Source organism: Papio anubis, chromosome 4 (assembly GCF_008728515.1).
Source record: "Papio anubis isolate 15944 chromosome 4, Panubis1.0, whole genome shotgun sequence".
In the NCBI taxonomy this organism is placed as follows: domain Eukaryota; kingdom Metazoa; phylum Chordata; class Mammalia; order Primates; family Cercopithecidae; genus Papio; species Papio anubis.
Genome location: NC_044979.1, coordinates 114071412 through 114091498, shown reverse-complemented (window position 1 = coordinate 114091498; position 20087 = coordinate 114071412). Strand labels below are relative to the sequence as shown.

General features: G+C 52.1%; 1 protein-coding gene across 15 annotated transcripts in view; it reads left to right on the top strand.

Annotated features, from left to right (window-relative positions):
• Nucleotides 1-308: 308 nt before the first annotated feature.
• Nucleotides 309-20087, top strand: part of CAMK2B (calcium/calmodulin dependent protein kinase II beta) — a 105975-nt gene continuing 86196 nt past the window's right edge. For 14 of the 15 annotated variants that reach the window (XM_031665385.1, XM_009203017.4, XM_009203022.4 and 11 more), the window contains exon 1: nt 832-1116. In XM_031665385.1, the coding sequence (XP_031521245.1) occupies nt 1052-1116 (65 nt within the window). In that variant the 5' untranslated portion in view covers nt 832-1051. Of the gene's footprint in view, nt 535-831; nt 1117-20087 lie in introns of those variants that run through there. The other variant, XM_021935814.2, reaches the window with a different exon arrangement.

Here is a 20087-nt window from a genome sequence, read left to right as displayed (position 1 = left end):
TGTGTACCCTTACCTGAGCAGGGTGGTTATGAGCTCTCAGGCCCCCCAAATTGCTGATGGAGCAGCCCCTGTTTCCCTGGCTCAGGGTCCCTTGGCCTGGACTCCGAATGTCGCCTCCTGGGACCTCCATTCCAGACACCCCAGCAACCATTCTCTGGAGAAGTGAGGGGGAAGGGAGGGGCTGGGACCAAGGTGAGGGAGCAGGCCCCACCCCTTCACTTTCTCATGCTAGTGTCCCAGTGTGTATGTCCGGCCTTCTGGGCGGCTCCTCCTGGCCAGGCAGCCTTTGTGACATGTGTGGCTGATGGAGACTGGGCAGGAGGGATCTGGCAGCATCTCTTCCTGAGGGTGTGAGGAATGAGTCCTGTGGAGGGCAGCACATGAGCCCTCGGCCTCCATGTGGGCCCCAGTCCCCTCCTGCTGTCAGGCTAGGTGGGCCTTCGAGGGAGAGAGGAGGCTGCGTTCATTATGTGCACTCTTCTGTGTTATGTGAGAGCAAGGGGTCGCCAGCAGCAAGTTGCCTTCTTGCGCGAGGTGCGGGCGTGGTGCGGGTACAGAATGAAGTCGTCAGTACAGGGCGCGGGTGTGTGTGCGGGGTGCGGGGGCGGGCGGAGGCGGGCGCGCGTGTGTGTGCAGGTGCAGGTGCAGGTGCGTTGCGGGTGCGGGCCACGGGTGTGTGTGCAGGGCGCGTGTGCAGATGCAGGGCGCGGGTTCCGTGCGGGTGCGGGTGCAGGAGCAGCGTGTGCAGGGCGCGGGGAAGGCGCGTGCAGGGGGCGGCGGGCGGGCGGGGCGGGCGGGGCGGGCGCGGCGGCGGCGGCGGTGACAGCGGCGCCCGCGCCTCCCCGCGCGTAGGTGTGCGGCGCGCTCCTGGCGAGGACGGAGCGAGCAGATCTCGCGTGCGCTCGCCGCCAGGCATCAGCCAGCCAGCCCCCGCCACAACGCAGGCAGGGTGTGCGCCGCGCGCGTGTCGCGCCGGCCGCCCGCGAGCGGGAGCCGGAGTCGCCGCCGCCCGAGCGCAGCCGAGCGCACGCCGAGCCCGTCCGCCGCCGCCATGGCCACCACGGTGACCTGCACCCGCTTCACCGACGAGTACCAGCTCTACGAGGATATTGGCAAGTAAGAGCCGCGGCACGCGCGGGCTGGGCCGGGGACCCCAGAGGGCCGGTACCTCCGGGACCCTCAGCGCCGCCGGCTCCGGGCGCACTGCGGCCCCGCGCGCTGCCGGCTTCTCTGGGCTCCGGGCCCAAGCGCACGGCCCCGCGCGGCCCCGACCCCCGAGCCCCAGGCCCCGGGCCCGGTCGCCGGACCTCAGCGCGCGCGGCCCTCTCCAGCTCTGCCCAGCGCGGCTGCCGGGCCGGGGCTCTGGGCTCGCGACTTGGCGCGGCGGGGGCGGCAGCAGGTGTCCCCGGAGCTCCCGGCAGACGTGACGCATTTGGCGGCGGGGAGGTCAGAGAGGAGGGGCGCGCGGGGGCGGCCGCCGGGCCTGGAGCGCCAGGAGGGGTCGGCTGCGGCCCCAGAGGGTCGTCCCCGACGCGGGCACGCTGTCCCCACCCCCACCCGAGCGGCAGGCGGCGGGGGTGGCGGGACCTGCTTGCGCCTGCTCCTGCGCGTGGCCCCATCCGCGCGGGGGGTGCCGGCGTGGGAGAGCCTCTGCTGTAGGTCTCCTGGGGAATCTGGGTTCTGGAGGATTTTCCCCCAGATTCTTCTGGAAACAGGAATTTGGAGGTGTGGGGAAGACGAGGTCAGGGAGCCTGGATCAGGTCATGGGGATAGGGGGGAGAGATTAAGATCCTGATTGGGTTGCAAATTTCAGGGTCATCGAGGTGGGTGGGGGCTGGATTTTGGACCGTTGGCGGGGGCACTCTAAAGGGGAAGGGGCTTTGAAGGTTTGTTTGAAGTGGGACCTCACGGGGAACAGGTGCTGTGGCTCCCGTTCTCTGCTCAGCAGTATGAGCAGTGTGGGGCGAAGGTCTGGTTTGGGGTCCCCCAGACCCGGCTTTGCCCCTGGGGTCAGAGATGGGGAACGCCTCAGGGGCCTCCTGTCTGGCCTGGGGTCTCCCGTCTGAGAATCAAGGTGGCTGCACCTGGCATCCCCAGGGCTAGCTTCAGAACTCCCGAATCTCCAGCCTGACTGGGCCAGAGCCCCATCCTCCTCCGTCCTCCCCCATCCTCCTCCGTCCCTTCAGTGCAGGCGGTGGGGGCGCTGGCGGTGCTGGCGAGATTTCCTCTTACACATCCAGCACTGATCCTTTTTTTCCTTTACTAAATAAGTGTCTGGTGAAACCTTGTGGTGGGTGAGGGACGCTGATCATTGATAATTGTGGAGTGCGGAGCTGGAGGAGTGTGGGGGTGTGTTCATTCCCCACTTCTCCCTGCACGTGTGGAGAGGATTTGGGTAGGGGTTGGAGATGTGGCGCTCAGCCCTGTGCAAGAAGCCCATGCTGGATCGGTGGGGTGAGGGGCCAGGCCGGCTGGGGGACTCTTCCTTGGATGGGTCTGGAGAGCACCCCAGAGCTGAGACCTCGAGGGAGGGGTCAGGCCCAGCCCCCTTCATGGGGATCCCTAAGTGGGTGGCTGGCTCCCCCGTCTTCACCCCTCAGATGCACAGATCTACCCCTGCCTGTCCTCTTGGCCTCCAGAGGTGTCCTGGCCGCTGGAAGGGCAGGTGGGTAGCAGTTAATGTGCCTGGTTCTCAGAGGAAGAGAGCAGCAGTGGGAAGTCAGTCTTTCCTCAGGGGCCTTCTTGTCGTCTTCTCTGCTTGTGCCCAGAAGCACAGAGGCCCTCACAGCAGGTGTCCCTGGTCTTCCCCAAAGAAGCCACTTTCAAGACGTTCCCATGTACCCCAGTGTCCTCAGCCTGCAGCTCACTCTGGCTGTTCCTTCTCCCCTTTGCTGCGAGCCTCCCTGCATCCAGTGGCAGTGTCAGGGTGGCCAGCTCCCCACTGAGCCTCCAGTTCCAGCACAGCTGGATGTCCTGGCCAGTGCCACCCACACTGGGGAGTGAAGGTCTTTGGGGCTGCCTGGGGGAGGTTGAGAGAGGTGGCTCCAGAGGTGGAGACCAGGTGGGGCTAAGACTGCTGGGCTTCTCTCTGAAGCCAGAGAATGAGCCGCTGCTGGAAGGGAGTGTGGCCTCCTGAGCGAAAGCACTGGGAGCCATGCAGTGCGAGGTGAGGAGTGGAGCCTGGCATCGAGGGGAGCCCCGTGACCTGGGACAAGAGGAGATGCCCAAGCCAGGAGCTGGCAGCTCAGCGCAGTGCACCTTTCTGGAGCCCTGCTAGGCGCCGGGTCCCTGGGGACGCCAAAGGCCTGCCACTGCCATGCTGTGGCGGCTCTGGGGTAGGGAAGGGACTGATTCCTAGCAGGTGCAGCCGTGCCATAGAGGTGGGTCAGGGAGCGGGGAGGGCAGAGCAGGGCACCCAAGGGGGATGTCTGAGGCCAGGGCTCAGTTGTGGGCACTCAGCCCTTTTGTAGCGCTGGGGTCCCTTGGTTGATACGTTGGCTGGTTGTTGACAGTGCCTGCCCGGGGCACAGTTGGTGTTGCTTCCTGGCCTCAGGTGGACATGTCCAAGTTTATTTAAAGCTGCAGCCACTGGCACCCAGTCAGGTCTCACTGAGCTCCCTGCCCAAAGGAAGGACTTGGCCTCAGGCCCACAGCTGCTCATGTGTGACGAGGCCACTGGCCTTTCCCCTCCCTTGCCCCATCCTTTTCTGCTCTCTCTTCTCCCGAATCTTCCCCGGAGGCCTGGGCAGCAGGGTCAGCCAGCCAAGAGGAGCCGCTTTCTGGGGCCCTGCCCTGCCCAGTTCTATAGGGAGTGTGTGCCCTTCCCTGCTCAGCCTGACACTTCTCACAGACACTAGCCTGGTGGCCCATGTGGGAGCAGTTACAGAGCAAGGCAGGGAAGCCCTCAGCCTTGCATGGCCCAGCCAACAGTGCAGTTTTAATTTTTTTATATTCGATAAACTTTAAAAATCCAGAAAAATCCCAGGAATAATAAAATGAACATAGTATCTCTTCTACCCAGAATTGAAAATGGTTAATCTTTTGTCATTTTGGCTTTAAGTCCTTTTTTACAAAAAATTATAAGAAGTATTCCAAAGAAATATTAAGTAACCCATTTTCTTCCAACTACTGCTTTCGTCTTTTTCCTCCCAGGCTCTTTTGGGTACATTTACACATGGATATAAGTATCCATAACTAATATAGAGGATTCTTTTGTGTGGGTGTTTTTCTTAACTTTACGTAAAAAACCTGGAACTTGTACTTTTCACTCAGCAGTCTTGTTGACACCTGTGCTTGTTGATGTGTTTAATTGCGGGCTCCTGCATGGCGACCTGTAGTGTGAACTCTGTCCTGCCTGCCCCTCTCCGAACGGAAATCTAGGTTGTCTCCTGTGTTCCACTGTCACCCAGCACACTGTGGCCAGCACCGTCACAGCCAGGGCCCTGAGTGCGTCTGGGGTGCAGGTGTGAGAGTTTCTTTAAGGTGTGTCCCTGGCAGTGGGGCTGCCGAGGAGGGTCCGCCTGTCTCTCTGTAGGTGCCGCCACTCTCCCTGCTGTGTCCACTCGCACAGCAGTGTGGGGGCCGCCCCTTCCCCTGGATGCTGCCATTCCTAGGGTTGGTAGGTTGTCAGTGTCGACCGTTTGTCGGGTAGGAAGAGGTCTCACATTTTGCATTCATCCTCATGAATCTTCCATTTTTGGGGAGTTGTCTCTTTTCAAACATGGAGATCTCCCTAGAAAAAAGCATCTCCCACGAGGTTTTGGATATCATTTCAGGGGTTCATGGGCCCCTCCTTTTCTGGGGGAGATGGCAGCTAGGGCTTGTGGGCCATGTTGTAACAACACCTAATGTGTACATTACTTTAAATGTTTGATTTTATTTGATTCGAATTGTCCAGAAAGGCCCTTCTCCCCAGCCCCATTTTACAGACAAAGAACTGAAGTTCAGGAAAGGCTGGCAACTTGCCCAAGCCCAGGAAGCGAGAAGGGCCCCTGAACTCCAGTCCAGGGCATCTACTACCCCTTCCATCTCTCCCACTAATCCTCAGATAGGCCCAAAACTGACCTTGATATGTCCTTGACTCCATCCAGTGGTACCCCAGTCGCCAGAGAGCAGGCTGTATCCTGGGGCGTGTGTGGCCTGACTGCTGGCGGGGGCATCACTGTCAGCTGGCGGATGCCTTCTGCCGAGAGGCACACTGTGAACCAGCGAATGGCCTGCTAGGTAGTTAATAGATAAACTTAGGAAATTCAGAGCAAATCAATTTTTGAGTCTCCAAGCTCTGAGCCGGTTGCCAGGGAAGAGAGGAATGGAGGAGGAGGGATCATTGTATTTGCTTTCTCCCTCCCCAGAGCACACCAGGCACTCCCTGCCTCAGGGGCCTTGGCCAGGCTGCCTCTCTTCCCCTGACCCCTCATAGCTTACTCCCTTGGGCTGCTCAGCAGGCTGTCCCAGACGCCCCCCACCCCTCCCCTTTTGCCTCCCCACGCCTCCCTGCCCCTCCCCCCCAACTTGTCTTCTCCCTGGCACTTTGCTCCATCTGATGTGCTGGACAGCTTACCCACAGAGAGGCGGAGGTCCGGTCCTCTGCCCATGGCTGTGTCCCCAGTGCCTGGCCCGAGGAGGGGAAGGGGTGAGTTGGGTGGGCCTCTGCCTTCCGGCCTGGCTCCCAGGAGGCCAGCAAGAGTCCTCCTGGTCTTGATTCCTTAATGTAGGGTAGTTTAAAAAGAAGTCGCACATGCTGAGATTGCTGGCAAGATGTGCATTAAGGTGATGCTAGTTTAGTTACTATTTAATGGTATTTTTATACCATAACCTACTTTGCTGAGAGCTAAGAATATATCTGCATGCTTGCTACCAGGACTCTTTTCTTTTCTGGTAACAGTTGCTAGCGCTTAAATGGTGCTTATTATATTAACGTGCTAGATCTGTGAAGTAGGTACTGTAATCATCCCAAGTTTACAGGAGAGGTAGCTGAGGCACAGAGAAGCCCCATTCCTCAGAAAAGGTCACACAGGGTCAGGATTTGAATCCACATTCTGCTCCTCTCGGAAGCTCATTACCCTACTCTACTCTGTGCTTCAAAAATGCTGTAACTCCACTGGCTGACTCATGGCCAGCTTGTGGTCTACTCTGACCTGAGGCTTTTGGGTACCTGTCCTTGGCCGGTTGCTCACTATGATGTATTTGTGCTTTTCCAAACCAAGGGCACTACCTCTAGGTTCCCCTTTGTGAAAACGTTATTTCCTTTCATCGTCAAAGACAACCAACGCTCTGACTCCATATGACACCAGCAAGACTGGAAATTTTTATTTTATTAATTAAATTACCAGGGCAATATGATCTTGTAAAACACACACACACACACACACACACACACACACACACACACATCCCAAGTAATACAGAAGTACGTGCAGTAAAATGTGACTTGTTTACACTCGAGTTCCCTCACTCTCCAGAGGTACCTGACCTCTTAATTTTAATGTCAGTATGAGGATATGTGTGTGTGTGTACATATATACACATCTACATATATAGCAGATACATATGATTTCAAAACACAGATGGAATCACCATATATGTGATTCTGCAATCTGTTTGCCCAACACTTTCATGACGACCCCCTGTGTCAGTAAGTCTTTTCTTAAAGCTAAGTGCCTTCCAATTCTTAGCAGAGAAATGTCTGCATACGCGTTGGCCACATTTTTTAAACCAAAAATTGGGACCCATCCTCTAGCAAGTGTGATGGGGTATAATAGGATGCTATATTTGAACTCAGGGCCTGAAAGGTTGTTAGGAGGGTCCAACTGTTGTGAAGGAAAGCTGTGTTCTCAGCATGACCAGCTGCAGGGGCTGGGCCTGTGGAGGTGGGTGCAAGTGGACTCCTGCCAAGGTCAAAGGCCACAGGACTGAGTATGTCTCAGTTCTCACTTGAAAGAACTGAAGGACCTATTCCCATCTTTCTATCCCCCCTTTCTAGGAATCCCCAAGAGCAGAGGGGAGAGATATGCAATGTTTAGGTTTTGTGTCTTCTACTTAAAAATTCTAACAGGGATGTTTCCCTCATTTTTGCTCCATTGGCCTTTAAAGAGTCTATATTGAGCCACCCTAGAATTTAACAGTAATTTACTAGAAGAGACCAGGTAGAGAGAAGTGTGCAATGTCTGTCCCTGGGAAGAACACTCCCATTTCCCTGTGTTCCGTGATGCCACCTCCCTGGTCCAGGCAAGCGATGTGGCCTTTCTGGAGATTTTAAATATATTTTCAAAAAATTTAATTCTCTCTTCCCCCACAAAAATGGAATCTGATTTGATTATTTTTAAAGCATCTTTTACAGCTGCAAGTCACTTTGCTAGTGTAGAAACATAAAAATGCATTATGTATCAACTTGGTTTTTAAAAAATTATCATATTGGCATATTACATAGAAATGTATATTTTATTCATAGAAAAATTTGAATTTATTTAAAATGAAAACATCCTTTTATGTTAGAGAGAGGTGGTGTTGCTAGCTGCCAAACTTTTGGGTGGCTTTTGTCTCCTGGGTTAGAGGGTCACTTGTTGAGGGCTCAGTTCCTGGTGGACATAGTTCTTTTTGTATTGACATAATTATCCAAAAATAACTAAAGTTATGATTCTTTGTTAAGCCAGATAGAAGCTTTTGTTGAATTTCTAGAACAGATTGGCAACAACCAAGCAAAGATTTAAGAAGATTTTATGGGAGGAAGCATAATGGCACACTTGTACAGGGGCGGAATTTGGGACCCACAGTCCTTGTTTCCCCACTTTGTGAGCAGCAAGAGAAGCCTGGAGGGCAGGAGCTGCTGTCGCCCTGACAATGAAGTACAGCAGGTGTTATGCCTTCTGCTGTAATGCCCTCTGGGTGTCAAGCACATCCCAGTGAGTGCCGTTTCCAGCAAGGAGCTGAGGAGCCCTGCTTCTGTCACCCAACACACCCTGAATTCAAGTGCTGAGAACAGTGCCTGGCACACAGTAGGTGCTCCACAGTGGCTCAGCAATGGTCTGGGTCACTCAGGCCTTGCACCTGGGACTGCTTCCCAGAGCAGTGGCGCACCCACCCTATCAAAGATGAGGGCCTTACAAGAGGTATTGGGTGGCTCTGCAGGTAGGGCTTGGGGGTGTATTCTGATATCCAGTCTGGGTAGACAGTCTTGTCACCTGGTGAAATGCAGTAGCAAGGCTGTCAGCACTTATATGTCTGCCATGAGCTTGACTCCAAGAGGCTTGCAACCTTTAGCTCATTTCTTAATGAAGTTGTTCACATGACTTCTTGTTTGTTGAGGTGCTGTCTGATTCTCAGCATCTGTGGATTTGATCCAGGCCATTCATTAGGGGCTTTCTGGGCAAAGAGTATGAGTCTGGTTAGGAGCAGGCCCTCCCGAAGAAGATGACCAGGGGATGGTTCTCGGCCCCGACCACACATGGGAAGCCCCTGAGGAGTGTTCAGGCCCCATCGCATTTAACCAGACACTAGGGAAATGGGGTGTCAGCATTTTTTTAAAACTCCCAGGTGGTTCCAATGGGCATTACATACCTAGACTCTGCAGAGGAGTCTGCACCTGAGGCCAGACACTTGCCTAAGCCCACACTCCTTCGTACAACCCTTGGTTCTTTCAGAGCCCACCTAAGCACGGATTTGAAGTTTACCTTCATTTTTTCTACATTCACAATGACGTTACTACCCCACCACCCACCCTACCCAAGTTGTCGAGAGCACCATGGGTAGAAGAGATAAAATGTGATGCAAAGGTGAGCCATGTGTGTGATTTAAAACTTTCTAGTACTTAAAGAAAAAAGAAACAGGTGAAAGGAACTTTAATAATATATTTATTTAACCTTATATCCAAAATATCATTTCAGAGCCCTGGTGCAGTGGCTCGCACCTGTAATCCCAGCACTTTGGGAGGCCAAGGTGGGTGGATCACTTGAGCCCAGGAATTAGAGACCATGGGCAACATGGCAAAACCCCATCTGTACCAAAAAAAAAAAAAAAAAAAATTATTTCAACATGTAATCAAAACAAAAATTATTAAGCTATTTTGCATTCCTTTTTGTATTATGTCTTGAAACCTGGTGTGTATTTTACCCTTATGGCACATCTCAGTTTGGACCAGGTTCTTATGTCTACATGGTGACAGTGACCACAATATTGGACAACACAGGGCCAGAGCTTCAAAATCACTGTTTTTTGTTTGCTTGTTTTTCATTTTTCCTGGTTTCTTTTAAGGATAATAGTTACAGTCATAGTTGTCTTTGTCTGTTCCTGATTTCTTTTGCTGTCCTGAAGACTTATTCATTTATTCAGCAAGTCTGGTTGACTGTACTTACCATGTGCCATAGGTGCTTGGAAAACAGTAGTGAACAAAGAAGTCAAGGATGCCTGCCCTTGGGGAACTTATATACTGCTGGATAGAGGCAGGCAATATAAACAAATTATATGATAGGGCAGAAGGTGATTAATACCTCTGGGAATAATTAAGAAGACTCAGGAATGCCAGTTAGGAGGAAGGTTACCATTATAAAAAGGATGGTAAAGCCAAGAAAAAAGAAGATTCCAATTGCTAAAATCAGGAATGACATAGGGGACCTTACTGCCAACCTTACAGAAAAAAATTATGAGGAAATAACTATGAATAATTATGTGCCCTCAAGTTAGATAACCTGGATGAAATGGACAAAGAAAGACACAAACTACTGAAACTGACTCAAGAAGAAATAGAAAATCTGAATAGACCAATAACAAGTAGAGATTGACTTAGTAATTTAAAATTTTCCCACAAAGGAAAGCTCAGGCTCAGATAACTTCACTAGTAAATCCTACCAAACATTTAAAGAAGAATTAATGCCAGTCTTTTACAAGCACTCCCAAAAAGTAGAAGAGGAGGAAATTCTTTCCAATTCATTATGTGAAGCCGGCAATACCCTAATACCAAAACCAAAGATATCACAAAACTACAGACTGTTGTCACTTATGAATGCAGATGAAATATCCTCAACAAAACACTAGCAAAATAAATCTAGCAACATATAAAAAGGATTATTTATACATTAGGAACAAGTAGGATGTATCCCAAGAATGAAAGGTTCATTCAGCATACAAAAATCAATCTATATAATGCATCATGTTGATAGAACAAACATAGAAACTATATGAACCATTTCAATAGATGCAGAAAAAGCATTTAACAAAAACCAATACTCTTTCATGATAAAAACTCAACAAACGACAAGTAGAAAGGAACTTCCTTAACTTGATAAAAGACATTTATGAAAAATCCACAGCTAACCTCATATTTAATGGTGGAAAACTGGAAAACTGAATGTATCTGCTCTTTCCATTTCTAGGTAACATGGTATAGGAGATTTTAGCCAGGGCAATTTGGCAAGAAAAAGAGATAAAAGCTTCCAGATTGGAAATAAATAGTTGTAGCTACCTCTCTTTTCAGATTACATGCTTTTGTATACAGAAAATCCTAAGAAATCCATTTTAAAAACTGTTAGAACTAAAAAATGAATTTAGCAAAGTTGCAAGACATAAGACCAATATACAAAAATCCATTGTATTTCACTATACTAGAAGTTTAAAATAACAAAATAAAATTAGGAAAAACAATTTACAATAGCATCTAAAAAATAAAATAATACTAAATTTAATAAAAGAAGTATAAGACTTGTACATTGAAAACCACAAACCACTGTTGAGAGAAAGTAAAGAAGACCTAAATTAATGGAAAGACATCCCATGTTCATGAATTGGAAGATTTAATATTGTTAAATAGTAGTATACTCCAAATCGACCTACATTTTTGCTATGAAAATTGCAGCTGCGTTTTTTGCAAAAATTGACAACCTGGCCCTAAAATTCACATAGGAATATAAGAGAACCAAAATAACTAAAACAATCTTGAAAAAGAAGAACAAAGTTGGAGGGACTCACAGGTTCTGATTTCAAAACTAACTACACAGTTACAGCAATCAAGACAGTGTGGTATTGGCATAAGGATAAATATATAGATTAGTGAAATAGGATTGAGAGTGTAGAATAAATCCATACATCTGTGGTCAGTTGATGTTTTACAAGGGTGCCAAGACAATTCCAATGGAGAAGAATAATGGTCCATTCAACAAATGAACAATTGAGTATCCACATGCAGAAGAACAAAGTTGGAGCTGTACTTGACACCATATACAAAAATTATTTCAAAATAAATAATAGATCTAAATGTAGGAACTAAAATCATAAAACTCTTAGAAGAAAACATAAGAGCAAATCTTTGCAACTTTGTATTAGGCAATGGTTTTTTAGATATGACACCAAAAGCATAAACACAAAAGAAAAATAGTTTTACTGTTGGGCTTCATTAACAGTGAAAACTTTTGTATTCAAAGGACACCATTGAGAAAGTGGAATAGAGTAGCCCATAGAATGGGAGAAAATATTTGCAAATCGTGTGTCTGGTAAGGAATTTGTATTCAGAATACTTTAAGAACTTTTACTACCTGACAGTAAAGAAACAACCTAATTAAAAAATGGGCAAAGGACTTAGACCTTTCTCTAAAATAGGTAACAAATGGCCCACAGCACGTGAAAAGATTTTGGCATCATTATGGAAATGCAATTCAAAACCATCATGAGATGCCATTTCACTCTTACTAGGATGACTATTATCAAAAAGACAGATAATAGCAAGTGTTGGTGAGGACGTGAAGTTGGAATGCCCATTCATTGCTGGTGAGGATGTAAAATGGCACAGCTACTAGGGAAATTGTGGGTCCTCAAAATGTTCTATTCCTAGGTATATACCCAAGAGATATGAAAACATATGTCCACACAAAAACTGGTTCATAGCAGCATTATCCATAATAGCTAAAAAGTAGAAACAGCTCAGATGTCCACCAGCTAATGAATGGATGAGGAAAATGTGTTATATCCATACAGTGGAATATTATTCAGGCATAAAAAGCAGTGAAATACTAATAAGCACTGACACATGCTAAAATGTGGATGAACCTTAAAAACATCATGCTCAGTGCAAGAAGCCAGTCACAAAAGGCCACATGTTGTTTAATTCCCTTTTTATGAAATGTCCAGAAAAGGCAAACCTGTAGGACAGAAACTGGAAGGAGGATGGATGGAAAGAGGATGGGCAGTGACTGCTAATGGACAGAAGTTTAGTTCTGATGTGATGAAAATGTTGTAAACTTAGATTGTGGTAATGGATGTGCAACTCTCAATATATTTAAAACCACTGAATTATATACTCTAAATTGGTGAATTGTTTGGTATATGAATTAAATCTCAATAAAGATGTCAAAGAGATAAAACCTACTTAGAAAATAAAAGCTGTCACATCTGGATCTCAGCTTTCACATTGCTGAGAAGTAAGCTTCGAAATTAAAGTGACTGCCAATGCCCAGCTCATGGTTGGCGGCCTCCCCTAAATTTCAGGACCCCAGCAGAAATGCGGCTTTGGCCAGGCCACCTCTGTTGAACCAGCCTCTGCTGCGAAGTGTCTTCGCAAACAAAAAACAGTGAGAAGAAGCCTTGTCACTCGGGCATCTGACTGGTGCTGGATGACAGCATCTCTAAACTTAGCCAGCCCTCTGGGCCTGTGCCTGATGTGAGCTCAGGCCACAGGCACTGGGGGAGGGCCAGGCTCCTGCTGGCCCGGGAAGATCCAGGAACCTGTGAGCCCTCACATGAGCCTGGCCTGGGGCGGGTTCTGACCTGGAGTTCAGAGACACATGACACATTGGGTGACCCTTTCCAGAGACCAGCACAGGGGAAGATGCCATCTGCACCACCTTACTTTCAGGGCTGTGTGACTGAGGGTTCCACTGCGACTAGGAACCCAGTAGGTGCCCTGGCTTCCGAACTTTGCCCCCACAGCCTCACCCCACATCTGGGCCTCACCTCACATTCTGGGACTCTATTTTGCTTGTTTCCTGAGTGGCCTTTGGGAATGTCCCATCAGAAACTCCAGACCAGGCCTTTGTAGCAAGGCTGGGGCTGTAGATCCCATTACTGCAGTGTGAGGTGGGCCTCAGGGGTCCCCTCCGCCTGTGCCCTCTTTCCTTCCTCAGAGAAAGCCTAGGCCCCTCAAGTCCTTGTGGGGGACTTATAGCAGCAGGATGACTTCCATTGCAATGTGGGACTTCTGAGGCACCATGTGTGGTCACAAGGCCGCTGCTGAGGAAGCGCACCAGCCCCAAGGGTCCTGCTGTCTCCCTGGAAATTAATGTGGCCGAGCCTGTGCTCCTCCTTCAACAGAGTTGGGGACCCAGCTGTCCTGGTCCCACTGCCCACCGCCACCCCATCCCCATCCTTTCATCATAACAGCCCCAGGGACTGACGGAGAACACCCCTCCCAGTCAAAAACCCTGAGAAAAGCTGTGATTTTGGTGCTTTTCACAATTCCTCTGCATGCCTGAGGCCAGATTCATTTTTTTCTTACATTTTTATTCTCTGATTGACATTCACAAATTCTTATCTTGACCAATTGTCCACATGACCTCCAACCCAGGACGGCCTGTCTTGCGGGAGGTGTTACTCTTTCTTTCTCTCTGTTTCTCTCCCTCTTTTCTCACTTCATGTTTCCGCTTTTCCTCCCTCTTTTGCTTCCTGGTCTTTTCCAGGCTCTTCCTGGTGTGGTGACGATGGTCACTGGGCACTCCCCTCACTTTATGGTGCACCCCTCCCGGGCAGGACCTGGGGCTGCTTCTTTCTCCAGCCTCATCGTCCTCCCCTCCTTCCGTCCCTCTTCCTCCCTCTCCTTTCTTTCACTTAAAGGATCCTGTCTTTTGGGGGGCCCTCCTTCTCCTGCCCTCCCAGGTCCTCAGTAGCTCGTCCCTAGCTCTGAAGGCTGTTCTGGGGCTCTGCAGCCCCTGAGAGTGTCACAGGCACTTCTGGGCTTCTGGGTCTTTGCCACCACCTCCCCCCACCACCACTGACACCTGGCTGAGCTATTTCCCACACCGTGGGCTGAGGATGCTGGAATAGAGTTGTCATTTTAAATTCCACTCACCTCCACTTTCTGGCACTGAGGATGGAGGCTCTGAAGTGTGGATGGACCAGAGCACAGCCTCCCTGTGACTCCTGAGCTGTTTCTGTGGCCTCACTGCCCTGGGGTAAATGTGGGGCTCTTCCCAGCCTTGGTCACCCACGGGGGCATCACCAGCAGGAAGCATACACTGGGGCTCAGTTTCCCCCTCTGGGCTATGGGGACAGTGATGTGGCAAGGGAAAGTCTCCAACAGGTGTGACTCCCTGGTGAGGATGGGCCTGTGCCTCATTTGGGCCCCATTGTATGACCCTGGGCAGGAGAAGGGTCACCTCTTGGAGCGTCGTGAGGGTCAGTCCATGGTGCAGGGAGCCAGCCATGCAGCTGCCTTTCCCTATCCAGAGTGGGGGTAGGGCAGAGCCAGTCACACACCCCTTCCCCTTGTCCCATCTGCAGGTGGGAGCAGAGACACAGGCCCGAAGGCCTCTGGTTTCCCACTGTTGTCCCTGAGGCCTGGAGCTGGGGTGGTGGGGGTCCTTTGTGAAGGATGACACAGCTCAGAACTGCAGAGCCAGGGTGTGGTGCTCGTAGGGGCAGGACAGCCCCTCTGGGTACCTGGGGCTGGGGCTGGGAGAGATATAAATGAGGGTTGCAAGCGCCCGGGGCCAGCCTCAGGGGCACATGCTGGGGCACAACAGTCCTGCCTGCCACCCCTCACAGCCACGCATTGCTTTTAGTTTATGGTTTACTGTCTGGAATTCTTAGGGATTCTTTTCTCTGAGTTTTTCTTGTTTGTTACTAGAGGTTAAGAATTTGATTTGCCACATGGTAATAAAGGAGTTCTTCTTAAAACCAGATTTTGGCTGAGTGCGGTGTCTCACTCCTATAATCCCAGCACTTCAGGAGGCTGAGGTGGGCGGATCATTTGAGGTCAGGAGTTCGAGACTAGCCTGGCCAACATGGTGAAACCCCATGTCTACTAAAAATACAAAAATGAGCCGAGCGTGGTGGCACGTGCCTGTAATCCCTGCTACTCAGGAGGCTGAGGCAGGAGAATCGCTTGAACCAGGGGGTTGTGGAGGTTGCAGTGAGCCGAGGTCACGTCATTGCACTCCAGCCTGGGCAACAGAATGAGACTGTCTCAAAAAAGTAAAAAAATAATAAAAATAAAAACCAGATTTTAAAGACAGCATTGTAAGTACCAGTTTCTGTCATTATTTCTTAACGATTCCTCAGAGATAATGACTACATACCATACCAGAACATTATTTTATTAAGGTAAAATATACATAACAGAAAAATTTACTGTCTTCACCATTTTTAAGTGAACAGTTCAGTGGCAGTAAGTGTGTTTACATTGTTGTGCAAATATTACCACCATCCATGTCCAGAACGTTTTCCTCTTCCCCATTAAACACCGACTCCCCATTCCCCTCCCTCACCCTGGCACCCACCATTCTGCTGTCTGCCTCTATGAATTTGACAACTTTAGGGACCTCATATAAGTGGAATCAGACAGTGTTTGTCCTTGTTTCAATAAGCATAATGTCCTCAAGTTTTACTCATGTTGTAGCCTGTGTCAGCATTTCCTTACTTTTTAAGGCTGAATAATATTCCATTGTGTGCATTTTGCTCATCTGTCGACAGACACAGGTTGCTCCTGCCTCTTGGCTGTTGTGAATAATGCTGCTATGAATGCGGGTGTACAAAGGACATTTTTAAAGGACATAATACATGGCCCCCTTCCACTGCACATGACATAGCCACTGGGTTGTGTGGCCTTGGGCTGCCATATAACTCTCTGGGTTTCAGCGTCCCCACTTATGAACCAGAAGGGTTGGGTCATTTGACTCTCTCGGGTCCCTTCTGGCCCCAGAAACTGGTTCTGTGAAAGCCCCATTTCTTTCTTCTGAGACTTGCCCCACAGCTCACCTCTCCCATGTGCAGGTGCCGCACAGTCTGATTACGTGGACATTTCGAAGCTTCCAAAATCCTTTTGCATTCCTTGAGAATAAAACTTTCGAAGGATGAAATCTGATTGATCTGAAACCAAACAAAACCCTGAGTACTTTAATTGATGCGCAGCTTGCAGGAAAAAAGAAGCAAGCGGACACAAGGCTATAGTAAGTCCCAAAGCGCCCCCGCCCCCGTCCGGTCTCGGCTATCATGCGTGGACCCCGTGCGGTTCCGCGCGTGGCGTGGCGAGCCCGGGGTCCCTGACAGTGGCGCCCACCGCTCAGCAGGCGGAAAGGCTCTTCCCACGCGTCCTTCGCGAGCCGCGCGGCCTCGGCCTGGCTCTGGCGGGAGTCATTCCGGAGCCTGGGCTTCTACTCTTGCTCCGGCGCGGTGACTTCCAGCGGGCCGCCGCTCCAGGAGGGGCGTGACCTGCTCTGAAGCGCCGCCTTTGAAGGGTCAGAGGCTGCGCGGACGCCGAGTGAGGCCCCTAGGGTGCTGGCGTTGGAATCTCTCTCGTCCCCAGTTTCTTCCGAATGGGCTGGTGTCGCTGGCTTTTGTATCCACCCAGGTCCCACTACTGGGGTGAGGGACTGACTGCTCCCCCGCGGGCGCGCCTGCCTGGGCAAGGTGGCTGTGTCCATTATATAGCTGGGACACCGCGGGCGCAGAGTCCCGACCCCACCGCACCCCAGCCCACGCCCGCGCTCTGGGGTCAGAGGACTCCTCAGATGGGGACCTCTTCTGCCCGTCCTTCCCGAGGGCCCTCCCCATGCCCTGTGCTTAGGGGCGCGACGGAGCTGGAGACCCCGATGTGGTCCAGGGCAGCCCCTGGACGTGCAGGAGGGAGATGGGGGCGCAGCAATGGTGGGCCTAGGGGCTGGAGGTGCAGCCCAGCCCTCCTCCTGCTGGCTCGGAGCTCGGGTGCTCGGGCAGTCCTGAGAGCTCAATGGTCTTAAAGCGGCTGTCTGTGTCCCTTCTCCCGTCAGGCCAGGAGCGCAGATGGCCTGGACCCCAGGTGGGTGGGCTGACCCTGGCCCCAGAGCCCGGCTTCAGCTGGGCAGCTGTGAACTGCCCCTTGTCCCAGCCGCCTGCAGGGAGGAGCACCAGCCTGGCTGTGGTGAGACCCCTCTCTCCTCTCTGGGGCGTGACCTGGTGCCTACCCATTCCTCCCGGACAGTGCACAGCACAGCTGCTGTGGTTTGTGGAATCTGCGTTGGTGGTGGGAGCCTACTGGGCCAGGCGGTCTGTGCTGGGCAGGGCTCTGGGGTAGGTGTCAACCCACCCAGACCTGAGGACACAACTCCCCAGACAGGGCTAAGCCAAGCCAGGCTGGTCACCGCAACTCTGTTCCCTCAGTGCCTTTGCTGGACCCTTCTGGGCCTTCCGGCTGGCAGGCGGTAAAGGGCAGGCTGGCCGTGGACAGAAGCCCCGGAGAGGGATGGTCTGCTCAGCCTCTGGTCTCATGAGGAGAGACGAGGGGCTCACACACCGCCTGATGTGTGAGACCTGCTGCTGGGCAAAGCACCTTCTCTGTGCCTCATGGCTGTTCTTGGGGCTAGTGGTCACCTGCATTCCCTGAGCAGGACGGGGCCTTGCCCTCCAGACAGAGTGGGAGCTGGAGGCCCCACACCTCCCCCTCTCTGTAGTGTCACTCCTGCCTTCATCCTCCCAAAGTAGACATGTTGGGGGAACCTTGCCCAGCCCTCTGGGTGTCCCTGTGAATCCAGCTCAGAGAGGGCAGCAAGCAGTGTGGTTCTGAAGGGGTTGTCCAAGGAAGTGGAGGGATGCACAGGAGGAGGGCCAGCAGCCCCCGAGCAGGGAAGGCAAGCTGTGAGGAGAGGAGGGGGACATGCGATGCGAGCTGGAGGCTGGGATTGGGGACCCAGGAGCAGGGCACTATGCTGGGCGCCACCACACACAGGCATGGGGCAGGCCTTGTCCCTCCTCCCCCAGCCACCTGGGCCTTCCTATCTGGCATCCTGGCTCCACCTACCGTGGGCACTTCTTTCATCCTGCAGCTCAGCTTGTCCCTGGAATTTCTCAGGTGAGAGTCGGGATGGCAGCCCTGGCAATTAGCCCTCCGCACATCTGGATTCTAGAGGCAAAGAGAAGAGACATGCCCTGTGCTTAAGGTGTTCATGTTCGTGTTAGGGGACAGAACAAGAACATGCCTGCCCCATGCCTCCTGGGCACATCCTGTGTGGGTGAGGCCACAGCAGGCCCTTCCAGCATTTGGGCTACGTGAGGTGAATGGGTGGTTTCCCTGATATGGAAAGAGCTCCTATAGGTCAGTAAGGCCTGGAATCCCAGCGCTTTGGGAGGCCCAGGTGGGAGGATCACTTAGGCTAGGAGACTGAGGCTGCAGTGAGCTGCATTCACACCACTGTACTCCAGCCTGGGTGACAGAATGAGGCCCCCCAGTTTTAAAAAAGAAAATGGCCAAAACTCCAATTGAAGTATGAATGACAGATATAAGCATCAACAGCTCACAGAAAAAGAAATGAAAGCTTCAGTGGGTAAAAACAGGAAAACAAATTGAACAAGGGTCAGCTCTCAGAGTTCCCCTTAAAGTTCCCACAGGCTCCTTCCAGGCGGCCCTAGGCTAATGGGCCACCTCCTCCAGACTGTGGCTCCACTCCTCTCATGAGGACAGGACCAAGGCCCTAGGACACAGGAACTCTGGCCTCATCCCAGGGAGTGGGTTGGCCCTTGATGTGCATGATGGCCTCTCCATGTGGGCGGAGGAGGAATTCCAAAGATGCAGTGAGCCCTGGCAGACCATTCCCAGTGCCAGGGGCCAGATGGTGCCGATGACACAGGAGGCCCCATGCTGAGCCTCCTCAAACCTTCCTCTTCACACACCCTCCCCTGTTCACACCCTCCTCCTCCTGCTCACACCCCCCTCCCCCTGCTCACCCTCTCCTCTCCCTGCTCACACCCTCCTCCCCCTGCTCGCACCTTCCTCCCCCTCCTCACACCCTCCTCCCCCTGCTCACCCCCTCCTCTCTCTGCTCACACCCTCCTCCCCCACTCACACCTTTCTCCTCCTTCTCACACCTTCATCCCCCTGTTCACACCTTCCTCCCCTTGCTCACACCCTCCTTATCCTATCACACCCTCCTCCCGCTGCCCACACACTCCTCCCCCTGCTCACACCCTCTCCTCCTCCTCACACTCTCCTCCTTCTGCCCATACCCTCCTCCCCCATCCATACCCTCCTCCCCCTACTCATGCCCTCCTCCCCTGCCCGCACCCTCCTCCCCCTGCTCACACCCTCCTCCCTCCTGCCCGCACCCTCCTCCCCCTGCTCACACCTCTTCCTCCTGCCCACACCCTCTTCGTGCTCACTGGACCCAGCATGGCCAGATTGAGTGATAGTTCTCCAGCAACCCGTGTGCGTTATCTGCAGAATCCACCACATGCTTCAAGGCCAGGTCCAGGGCTAAGAGACAGGCTGGACCTCTCCACCCTAGAGACCAGGCCTGACCTGCAGGCCTCCCCTAGTCTGCTGGAAGAGCATGGGCACAGTGGGCTACAGGTGTTCCTGGGTGGTCCACCCTCCTGTCTTCATCTCTGTATTTATTTTGCTCTTTGCTTAATGAAGACCCCCCCACACTGGGGTCCTGGCCATTGCTCTGGGGCACAGCTCCTGTGGGGTTGCTAAAGGAAGGCATCTGTTGCTGAAGATTTCTGGAGAATATGGTTCACCTCAGAGAACAGAGAAGCGAAAGAGAGAGATGGATGCTTATACAGAATGAGCAGAAGTCCCAGACCCTCCCCGGAAGGGGGAACTTCCCACTGAGGCTACACAGGACAGGCTGGATTTGCGGGGATCCCAGCCCAGCCCACCGTGGCTTTCAGAACCCCCAGTCAGACTGGCTCCCTTGTGGGCCCGCTCCTCGGGAAGGGTGCTCACCCCCTCTCCTCTCTCGCTCCCATGGAGAGCGTATAATTTCAGCCCCTAGGTGGTCTCTGGCCTGTCAGGTTCTCCTCCCACCCTGCCCCTCGGCCCCTCTCCCTCTGGGTATTTGGGGTATGTAGAGGGCGGCCACATCATCTCCCCTCTCAAGTGGTGCCCTGGTCAGTGTTTAACGGGGGGTGGGGTCCCT